Source organism: Ipomoea nil, unplaced genomic scaffold (genome assembly GCF_001879475.1).
Source record: "Ipomoea nil cultivar Tokyo-kokei standard unplaced genomic scaffold, Asagao_1.1 scaffold1993, whole genome shotgun sequence".
In the NCBI taxonomy this organism is placed as follows: Eukaryota; Viridiplantae; Streptophyta; class Magnoliopsida; order Solanales; family Convolvulaceae; genus Ipomoea; species Ipomoea nil.
The window spans coordinates 1,233,676-1,246,180 of NW_017618421.1; the positions used below are offsets into that span (position 1 = coordinate 1,233,676).

General features: G+C 33.2%; 1 protein-coding gene across 1 annotated transcript; it reads left to right on the forward strand.

Moving 5' to 3' along the window:
- The first annotated feature begins 10,016 nt into the window (after positions 1 to 10,016).
- On the forward strand, positions 10,017 to 11,018 carry LOC109147351 (protein PHLOEM PROTEIN 2-LIKE A9-like). The gene is made up of 2 exons (XM_019295016.1): positions 10,017 to 10,163; positions 10,275 to 11,018. Exons 1-2 carry the CDS (start codon positions 10,101 to 10,103, stop codon positions 10,737 to 10,739), a joined length of 528 nt encoding a protein of 175 aa, XP_019150561.1. The 5' UTR covers positions 10,017 to 10,100; the 3' UTR covers positions 10,740 to 11,018.
- Positions 11,019 to 12,505: the final 1,487 nt, after the last annotated feature.

Genomic DNA, 12,505 nt, shown 5'->3' on the forward strand with positions numbered 1-12,505 from the left:
ACTACATACTTATGAAGATCAGTTCACGGCATTAGAGGAAGATATGAGCTCAAATTTAATGGAATGTGGAGAAGTTTCGTGTAATGAAAAGATCTTCATTATTTAAGTCCACGTACTAGTTAGACTGATTTTTTGAAGTTCAGAAGATAATCAATTCGCAACTATTAGCAAATAATTTGCCAAACATATCTATTGATCATACTGATAATAACAGAGTGACTTGGTCTCATATACCTTCCCCAAATTGGACCTAATATGTCTACCAATGTTCCTTGACACTAGAAGTGTAAGAGACCTATCGGTGTAGAAGATAAGAATCCGTAGAAAGCTAAATCTAGTAAGTAAACATTGTCACTCTTGAAATCTCATAAAGAATTATATCCTAAAGACGTTTATTCAAAAGGCGAGAAACCCTAGTAAACTTATAGATATACCAAATAATCATAATACTAGAGACGCGGAACAAACATATCCAAATACCTTTGAGAAATGAGTAGATTCTGGTTGACTTAGATATTGTCATGAACATTTATGAATATGAGAGAAATTTATGATAAAATATTATAGTTGTCGACATGACAATTGCCTATATAATTGCTCATATTATAATTTGGATTTAGAGCTAGGTGCCAGAAGCTTCCTCACTGATTAATATATATAAAAGAGCAATTAAAGCATAGCTCAACTCGCTAAAATGAATGTATTCTCTTTATAACATGTACACCATTGAATGTTAACCTTGTTAGTTATAAATGAGTGTTTGTAAAAGCGAGACTAGTAGTTCAAGGGTTTACGCAGAGACCCATATTTGATCTTGATCAAATATACTCTTCCACAATTGATGACATTAAGTTTCGCTACTTAACATCATTGACAGTGAATAACAAATTTTGATATGCAACTAATATGTATTTGGAAAAGTCCTTGAAGGATTTAAAGTTCTCAAAATAGAGAAAATCGCAACATGCATAATGTTGAATTATGAAGATTTTAGTTGTCTTGGAATAATCAACAGTTGATTGAGTGTTTTTCTCATAAAGAAGAAATATGTAAATATTAAATAATGTGTCATTATGTGTTCATTGAAAAATTGCTAATGGAGCTATGTATTTGCTTATTTATTATCTCAGTCTATGCATAACTATTAGTGAATCACATATAGAGCTTGATGATATTAACTCATGCCTAAAGAAGAATTTTGGAATGAAAGACTTGGGAAACCAAGTATTATCTCGGCCTGTAGATCGAGTATCTCCTTGAAGTAATGTTACACACCAGTTAGCCTATATTGAAAAGCATCTTGAAGATGTTTTATATGGATAAATATAATTTACATGTCACGCTAACGGTTGTCCAATCTTTTGAAGTATATAAGCAACCGTTTAGACTCAAAGTGGGTAATGAGGATACCTTAAGACCGAAAGTCCATTACTTCATTGTCGTTGGAACACTACTTTCGGGTCATAAGTTCCATAATCGCACTAGGCCTGCTATTGAATTTGCAATGAAATTGCTAGCAACGTTTAGTGCTCTCCTACAATGAAATATTAGAATGATAATTAACATATTCTCTAGTATTTCCGAGGTACAAAGATTTTGACATTTATGTAAGAAATCAATGTGTGATTTTGATGGGCCACTTGGGTACTTGTTGTATTATTTGATCCCCATGGTGCAAGTCCCAAACTAGTTATGTTATGTTTTAACACTCTCCCCCCCCCCCCCCCCCCCCAAAAAAAAAAAAATTATCTTATATGCGTACAATAAAGCTTGTGTTGCACAAATGAGAAATGTGTGTGTTAAGAAAGTTTTGACAAAGCATATATAGCTTCAAAATTCAACCCACGTGATCTCTAGAAGAGTCACGAGATTATTATACAAAATGTTCACTATAGTGACAATACAATATTCTTGAAGATTGTACCATATCCATTTCCTACACTCTTTTTGAAACTATGTTTTTATTATATTATAATGTGTACACTTTGAAGGTTGTTATCTTCAAGGGGAGTGACATTTACTTGAATCAATCTTGAAGATTGGACTTGAATAATAATTAATAGGATGATTGGAGGAATTAATGTTTGAAAATATTAGTACAAAGATTATAGATATAGGTGTGAAGTTGAATGAGTTACTTTGGCATAAAGACGTATTTTTTATATAAGATGTCAATTTTGAAGAATTAATTATATATGTATATATTGTCATGGGGATGGTGCCATTTGATGATTTTATTTTGGAAATTTTTTTGGTGGTTATATGGAAATGTTGAGGAACTAAATATTATCTTTTGGTGAATAATCTAAGAGCCAAGAAATTCTTTTGAGTATTGGTAGCAATATGGACATCTTGAGGAGGTCAGTATATGGAAAATTCTTAGAGAATAGTGATTGATGGTTTCTATTGGGTTATGTATAGGCAATGACCTATTTGTTTGTTTCTCCTTGACTTAGTGGTAATTGGTGGAAAATATATAAATTGTGATTATGACTTATGAGCTATGTCTTATGTGTTATAAAACCCATGCAATAACCATTTTACCTTTTCCATTCCTAACATTTATATATCTCTTAGTTATCTGATTAGCTTTAGTTATGAAATGACCATTTTACCTTTTCCATTCCTAACATTTATATATCTCTTAGAAACTAAGTGAGCAACACAAGTTACGAACAAAGCAAAACCTTTATCCACATAGGATTGCTCGTAAAGAATATGTGTGTCTTGCTAGTGAACTTGTAAGTAATTATTATTACATAAACTCACTTTCACTATTATTACATAAACTCATTTTCACCATAAGTTTGAGATAAAAATTGATAAATCTTCTTGTCTGTAGTCAACAGAATTGTGTGATGATGAGGAAGTAAATAGAGCTATACTTTGGAAGAAGGGAAGAACTAGTAAGCAAGGAGAAGTACAAGGAGATGTGTTGAAGACAACATTTTCATGCGGCCTCTAGGAATAGAAAGAAGAACGAAGTAAAACTGTTTGGGAAATTGTCAAGGTAATTTCAAATTTTTAACTAAGTATATATAAGTGTTTGTATATATATTTATATCTAGATAAATTATTAATGCACATGTAAATATTATTTAACATTTGTAGGTTCCTCTTCAACCGGATAGTCACCAATGTGGTTTCTAGTCTCGCTTACATGAAAACTTTAATTGAGAATATGACAGACATTGATGATAAAGATTCTATTCAAGCACTGGTAGGGGTGGGAATGGGCCAGGCCCGTACGTAGGGGCCTATGGCCTAGCCTGGCTTGGCTTGTTTAATAAAAAGGCTAGGCTCAAGCCTATTTAAGAACCTATTTAGTTAAATAGGCTCAGGCCTATATATAAAAGCCTGGCCGGCGAGCCTACAGGCCTGGCCTGTTTATATAAAATATATATAAAATATATTATATATATATATTTAATTATTATTATATATATATATATATATATATATATATATATATATATATATATTACATTTTATAACTATTATGTTTTTATATTTATAATATAGCCCACTATATAAACATAAGTATAGTTGTATAACCCTAGACCCTAGTCAAACATTAAGTCAGAGACATCAGATCGACATTTGCGAATTGAGATTCTACAAAAACGGCGAGTCGGCGAGGGAGATTTACGGTGCATCCCGACATCCCCAATCCCGGTGAGGGCGAGTTAAGTGCATCCCGGCGAGTCGGCGAGGACAACGGACGCAGGCACGCAGGTGGTGAGGCGGCGAGGTGGTGACTCCGGTGGGATTAGTGATTTACTGCGATTACTGATTTTGAAGTGTTGAATAATCTGTTGTGTGATTTAGTTGCTAATTGCTATTACTGCGATTCTTAGTTGCTAATTGCTATTACTGCGATTCTTAGTTGCTAATTGCTATTCTTAGTTGCTAATTGCTAATTGCTATTACTGTGATTACTGCGATTCTTAGTTGCTAATTGCTCTTAAGCTAAGCTTATTAGGAAGCTAATTAATAACAGTAAGCTAATTAGGAAGCTAATTAGGAATCTAAGCTAAGCTAATTACTATTCTTATAATTGCTAATAAAATAAGCTAATTACAGTTGCTAATTACTGTTCTTATAATTATATTTTATATAAATTGATTAGTGATTACAGTAATAAAATAAGAATGTATTAGTTTAGTTGTTTATTCCTTAACTAGTTGTTTATGTGTGTATTGATGGCTAAATATTTATAAAATTATATAGGATGACAAGTAACAATACAAATGAATCTACTCCTGAAGAAGTTAATGTGCAAGTTACAACTACAACTCCATCAATTTCTTCAAGTCAACAAATTAAAAGTAACAATTCTGAAGAAGTCAATAGGGTTGATAATGATTCAATCTTAACAAAAAAGTGAAAAAAAAAACATCTACGGTATGAAATGATTTTGATGAAATTGTACTTGCTAATGGTACAAAGAAAGCAGTGTGTTTGTATTGTAAGGAAAAATACTCTACTGGTGGAAAGGGTGGAAGCACTAGCCATCTTAAGAGGCACTCAGAGATTTGCTTGCAGCGCAAGTTGCATATCTCTCGAGAAAATAAGCAAACAACGATACAATTTCATCCGCCTAGTGAATCTGGTGGTAATCCTTTTATTATTCCTAATGCTAAATACTCCAATGAAAATATGAGAGAGATTATTGCTAGTGGAATCATGGTGCATGAGCGACTATTTAGCATCGTAGAGGATGGCATGTTCATGTGGGCTTTTGAATATGCAAATCCAAATTTTAAAAGAGTCAGTCGTAAAACAGCAAGATGTGATTGTTTGCAATTGTATGAAGCTGAAAAGAATACTTTGAAAAATATTTTGAATAATGTGAGTAAGGTTAGCATTACAACAGACATCTGGAAGTCAAGTCACCAAGTAGTTGAGTACATGGTTGTGACAGGTCATTTTGTTGATGCAAGTTGGAACCTTCAGAAGAGAGTTTTGAATTTTGTCAAAGTGCCTCCTCCTTGACGGGGAACAGATTTTCAAGTGTTTGAGAGGATGGGGCATTGAGAATAAAATATTCTCAGTAACTGTTGACAATGCATCTTACAATGACTCTTGTGTTAGAAGTTTGAAAGAAAACATGTCATTGAGCAGTAAGTTAGTACTTGGGGGGCAACTTTTTCATGTTAGATGTTGTGCTCACATTCTGAATTTGTTGGTGCAAGATGGCCTTAACACTATTAAAGATGTCATTCACAATGTTCGTGAAAGTGTGAAATTTATAAATTCTTCATATGCAAGGCTAAAGTCATTCCATGAAGTTGTTGAATTAAAAGGATTGAAAGAAAGGAAACTTATTCTTGATTGTCCAACAAGATGGAACTCCACATTCTTGATGTTGTGTATTGCAAGTAAATTTAAACATGCATTTTCAGATTACACTGAAAAAGAGCCACATTATAAGTATGCACCATCATTTGAGGATTGGGACAAGATTGAGAAGGTTTGTAAACTTTTGGAGGTTTTTAATGATGCCACTCATGTCATCTCAAGTAGTGATTATCCTACTTCTAACTTGTTCTAGCTGAAATTCAAAGGGTGAAAAAGGTTATTGATAATGCAGCTGAGTGTTTTGACATGTTCATGAGTGATATGGCAAAACCTATGAAAGCAAAATTTGACAAATATTGGGGGGAGTGTAATTTGTTAATGTCTATTGCGTGTGTTTTAGATCCAAGGATGAAACTGAATGGTATTAAAATAACTTTTCCCTTATTGTATAAAACACCAAGTGATGCTGAAAATAATGTGGAGAAGGTGAAAAAGGCATTAAAAGATTTATATCTTGATTATGTGAACTTGTATAGTCAAGATGCTTCTTCTACTAGTGGACATAGTGAAGTCAATGTTGAAAGCAGCACTTTGGTTGATGGTGGACAACTAGTGGACATAGTGAAGTCAATGTTGAAAGCAGCACTTTGGTTGATGGTGGACAACAAATGGATAAAGGGATGCAAGAAATATTGAGTATGATTTACCAAAGTCAATCAATTCCTCTTACGAAATCAGAGTTGGAGACTTATCAAAGATGGCTTGTGATATACTAGCTGTTCTTATTTCAAGTGTGGCATCTGAATCTACATTTAGTGCTGGGGGAAGAGTCATTGATGAATATTGTGCTAGCTTAAATGAGGAATCTATTGAAGTTCTTATTTGTGGTGGGGATTGGCTTCGTAACAAGTATGGGCTGAAGAAAAAACAAAAGGGAAGAATCTACTTATTACTTTAATATTTTATATTATTTTATATTACTATTTGTTACTTTAATATTCTCAATTTTTTTCATTGTGTAGGGGAATTCTGGACAAGAGGAGATTATGTTGAAGCCATGACATGTTTAATTTTATGTTTGAATATTATTGTTGTTATTATGTTTAATGTTTCATGTATGTATTGTGGACTTATGATTTCTGTTGTTGTTAAACTTGTGAATTTGTGGACTTTTGTATTATGGACTTGTAGACTTGAAGTTATCAAACTTGTATGATTTTTGTATTATGAACCCCTACTTATTAAACTTGTGTTGTTGGACATTTTATTATAAAATATGAACTTGGTTTTGTAGTTTATGATTATTGGTTGATTGTAATTTAATAATATTATTATTTTTTACAGGTGTATATTAAAAGTCTTTAAAATGTAGGCTTTAAATAGGCTTTGAGCCTATTTAAATACTCTCAAAGCCTATTTAGAACCTACTTTGAAGCCTTTTTAAAAGCCTATTTAGTAAATAAGCTTTTAAAAAGGCTTCAGGCCAGACCAGGCCTACTGCAGGCTCATGCTTGAGCCTAGAAAAAAGCCTACATACAGGCCCAGGCCCAGGCCTAGGCTTTACCTTTTCCTAACAGGCCTAGGCCTAATTTTTAAAGGCCTGGCTTGGCATGGCCCATTTTCACCCCTAAGCATTGGTAAGATAATTTTTATCATTATGCCTCCATCGAAATAAATTTTATTCCTTCATTATTTATATATAGCTACTTGTCAAGTGGTTAACAAGAAGAGTTATTGTTATATAATGTTATGTACATGTGTATCTCACTAACTAGCTATCTCATGATATTATGTGCACTGTGGACCTTTTTTTTTATTATTATTATATCAAATAATATCATAAAATTCATCATATTGTGGTTATGTTGAATACGTACTTATATATTTACCAACTTTTTACATGTAGTTTCAACAAGTTGATTACGACAAAACGGTTATTGATCTGGTGTGTTCTGAATGGGCAAATATTGTATCAAGTTATATAGAGTAGGTATGGTTATGATGATTAGAACTTTGTGAACATTTAGACTTGGTTCTTGGAATTATTTTTTGAAGTATTATGACTTGGATTGTGATTGGATTGGAATTAATCATTGAAGTATTTAGACTTGGTAATTAGTTCCTTTGTATTTTAAACGTTAGTTTTTGCAAAATTGTGTAAGTACACTTGGTAATGGTGATTGGATAAATTGTTTTTTATATGATGTTTAAAATTTAAACATGTTAAAAATAACGGTTTAAAACCGTTGTCTTCATATATAAGATAACGGTTAAAAACTGTTGTCTATTCTTCAAATTATCAAGAATACAGCAGGTTTCAACAACATACAATAGACAACGGTTAAAAATTGTTATTTTTTCTACAAAAGACAACAGTTTAAAATCATTGTCGATGTGCGTGACTTTTAACAACACTGGTAATAGACAACGGTTCAAAAACCATTGTCTTTTCTAGAAAAAACAACGGTTTAAAACCTTTGTCTATGTGCGTGACTTTTAACAACAACGGTTTTAACAACACACAATAGGCAACGGTTCAAAAGCCGTTGTCTATGTGTGTGATTTTTAACAACACTGGTTTCAACAACACTCAATAGACAACGACTCAACAACCGTTGTCTATGTGCGTGACTTTTAACAACACCGATTTCAACAACACTCAATAGACAACGGTTCAAAAACCGTTGTCTTTACTAGAAAAGACAACGGTTAAAAACCGTTGTCTATGTGCGTGACTTTTAACAACACCAATTTCAACAACACTTAATAGACAACGGTTCAAAAATCGTTGTTGTTTCTAGAAAAGACAACGGTTAAAAACCGTTGTCTATGTGCGGGACTTACAACAACACTGGCTTCAACAACAGAAAATTTACCCCTACGACAACGGTGAAAAACCGTTGTCTATGTGCATTTTTCTTGTAGTGAATCCTGAAGATTGGATTTTAAAGACCGACAGATGTACTCTCTTTCCTTTGATTGAGTTTTGATATAATTTTCTTAATTAAAGGTGTTTTAACGAGGTAGCTAGTGCAACACATGAATGTATACATATCATGTACTCTTTTCCTCGCTATGTTTTTCCCATTAGATTTTTCTAGTGAGGTTTTTAATGAGGCATGAGTATGATATAGTAATTAATGCCAAAAGGGAAAAGTTGAAAATAAATATTTAAATAGACATACTCTAAAAATCCTGCAGATTATGCCCTGAAGGTTTAAAATTGATTTATGGTTGTACTCTTTTTCCTTTAGCTAAGTTTTTCCCACTGAGTTTTCTTAGACTAAGGTGTTTAATGAGGCAACTGGTGCAACACATGATATCACATACTTTGTGTATTCTTTTTCTCAACTATATTTTCCCCACTGAGTTTTCAAGCAAGGTTTTTAATGAGACATGAGTATGGTAAGATAATGGCAAAGGGGGAGTGTTATAAATATTTATTTTGATATGTGGCCATTATCTCACTCTCTCCTACTTCTATGTTCTTTGTGTACCGTTATCCCGTGTGTATATATACAAACAGTTATTAATGAAAATGGATGTTCGTTGGTGTTCTACGTTCAATTTTAATTTGCTCTTCTCCTCTCCTTCTCTCTTCTTCTCTATTCTGGTTTGAGCGTACAATTTCACAGGATTCACACGAGATTACGTTTTGATTTACAACCATTTTTGTCTTTTTCTTTTTTGTACATATAAAATTAATGCATAAAATAAAGAATATATTATTAAAAAAATTAAATGATACTCATATTGATATATTATTTTTTAAAATTCTTTTAAAAAAAATTATATATACAAATACATAAAGTCATTACTTTAGTTTAATGTTTGTGTTTTACATTTTTTTTTTAACGTATAGAAAGAACATTATGAACCTATTATAAACTGAATGGAAATACATATGATGTACATTTAGTTAAGTATGTGTTTATTAACATTAAGGTTTAGGATTATATACATATAGAATAAATATTATGACCATAGTGCAAGATGAATATTATTAAACATCTGTAATATAATGTTTATGTATGTTAAAATTGTTTTTATGACAAACCTACTATAAACTTAATCAAAATAAATATATGTACATTTAATTTAGTATTTATGAACATATAAAACAAATATTATGAATATAGTAAAGAATGATATCATTAAATCTAATGCACTTCTAAACATTTGAAATAAAACGACGTTATTTTAGATTAGGGTCTACCATGCAAAATAGACCCTAGTCTACAATATAATTTGCCGACAACTTTATAACAAGTTAATCCAGATAAATATGTATAAGATAACTAATAACTAATAATAATGGTGCATTTGGTTAATATTCTCATTTGACATTCATATCAGACAACTAATAATAATGGTGCATTTGGTTAATATTCTCAATTTGACATTCATATCACACTACTAAAGTCTAAAGATATAACTCAAAATAAAGAAATCAATATTATAAAAATGTGATAGTATTAATATTTGGAGCGCATAAACAAACGCGTGCATGCGTGTTAAACGTCTGCCGGCGCCTAACAAAAATTCTTCCCTTTTATATCAGACGACCATTGTAAGTAGTAAAGATAGATATAGAGGTTTAAATCATCAAAGCATATATGACGTTGTTATTATTCAATTCGCATGTTCTCTTCTACTTTCTCTCTCTATATATAGCTGCATGTTATTCGTCATTACAAGAACTCAACATCTTCTAGGCTCCTCCGATCCCAAAATATATATATACGCAATTGGTTTTAGGTTTTTTTGAGGTTAAACTTAATTGCTAGCTTCAATTCATTATGACTTCCAATCCACATTTTGAAGGAAACCCTGATTTATTTTATTGCGACAAAAATCTGCAGGTATATTTGCTTGCTTTTCACCCTCTTTAATTTTAATAAATTTTATCCTTTTTTGTTTATGTATGTTGTTGAGGCATAGCATTGTGTAAAATTTTCTTGTTTAATTTGCAGAAAACAAAAATATATCCGGGGGCTCTTAGTATTGTTTGGGGCAACGATGGACGTTACTGGAAGCCAATAAAGCAGACCAAGCCATCCTACGCCGACGGGGAAATGCCCCCTGCAGAACTAATACAAGTAAACTGGCTAGAGGTGACTGGTTCAGTTGAAGTGAAACGCAACAGGAGATACAGTATTCAGTTCCAAGTGTCGCTGACGCAGGACGCTTTCGGGTGGGGAAACTCTCCAGTCTATTTTATGGCCAAAAGGGACGGCTGTTCTAAATCCCAAGTTATCTGGAGAAAGTGCAGTTTATCATCAATGACTGCCGGTCGGAAAATATATGTACCCGGAAATTTGGTCATCGATTCTGGGAATGCCTTGCAGCTTCAGTTCGGCTTGTACGAAGTCTGGACCGGGAAATGGAAAGGGGGACTAAAAATTCATCACGTTCTGGTTGAACCCGCCGCCCTGTAAGGAATCGGAATATTATTAAAAGCCGGCCGGATTTGAAAGGTGCAGTGACCCGATCTTATCAGAGCAATATATGCAAAAAGGTCGAGAGATTCTTTTAATTTGCTTTTCTTTCTTTATTTCATGTCATCAAGGGAGCGCGTACAATGCAATAAAGTGGAGAGAATGATTTGCATTTCTTTATTCATTTTCATGTAACGAATGTATAGCGATTACCTTGCAATTCAATTAAGCGTGTAATGTCACTTACATTAATGAAATAATGACTGAAATTTTTCTTAATCAACAATCTGTTATAGATTTCTTAACAAATTTCTATACTTAATATTTTTAAGTGTATTATGCTTAAGGATTGAAATTGGCATTGCATAGTTTTACGGCTACAAGATAACCAGTCGGCGGGTCAATACAACCGTAAAACAATATATGCTAGAGAGCAAGCTAAGAATATCACAGAAGCAGTGTTATTGCTAGAGGGTAAAAAATCAAACCATTTACTGTGGGTATTTATACATAGTCGTGTGACTGAAAAAAAGAAAGGGAAATATTAACAAATTTGGACTTAAAAACCCTTTCAAAACCAACTTTGGATTTGATTCCTAGTTTATAAGATCCCATTCTTAATATTGGAAAAGGAAATCCCTCCCAAAATCTGGAGAGGATCTCGGGGTACTATTCCTCATAAGGTGCCGGTACTGTTTCCCGTAACTCCTTCGTTGACTACCGACCACTCTCCTCCCAACTGCCTAGCTGACGGTCCCAGCAGGGTATCCTACTCGGGTATATATCCATCACTAGTCCTTCACTTTCCTGCAGCTCACTAAGCTGACGGCGCGGGAAAGTAACCTATTACTTCTTGTCTCTTGAATCATTGACACTTCTTCTAGCGAACGGTCCTCTTGGACTCAGTTATCCTTTCCTAGACGCTTCCTGCGACTTGGTCCAAGTTTTTGCGTCAAAAGCTAGGTGCTTATTCGGGCTCTCGACAAGTTGCCCCTTATGTTACTTCTACAAAGCTCTCGCACACCTTTTTCAAGGAGGTGCAAACGAGGTTGAGTGTCGACTCATTTTCTAAGCTTCCAACCGACTACCTACTTCTATAGAGTTCTCGCACTCATTTTTCAAGGAGGCGAGACAAGGCTGAGCGTCGACTATTTTTTTTAGGCTTCCAAAGGACTACCCTCCATGCTGATAAGCTCTTGTACTCCTTTTTCAAGGAGGCGCGACAAGGCTGAGCTCCGACTCCTTTACAGGCCTCCAACCGACTACCCTCCATGCCAACAAGCACTCGCATTCCTTTTTCAAGGAGGCGTGACAAGGCTAAGCATCTGTAGACAGGGAAAATTTGAAGCTTACAAATGAGCTGATTCATATGTTTTGGGCTTCATTTTGATGTAATTGGGCTAATTATTGATGTATTTGGATTAATTAAATGGTCCAATTAAATTGGCCCAATTGTCTAAATTAAATATAATTAAAGGCTAATGGACTCAAATTATATATCAGTTGATAAGGATGGATTGATCCATATTTGGCCCAGCAAATAAATATTTATATATTTAAATTGGTTATTTAATTTAAGTATGTGATAAGATACTCATATATTTAAATTAATTATTTAATTTAAATATGTGATAAGATCGTGAACCTGGATGTAATTCTGGTTAGATACATTTTGGATAAATATTCATATTATCCTAAATATTAATTGATAATATAAGGATAATATTGAAGAGTTTGAGTTCTAGCGAAGATCTCTCATATTCTCC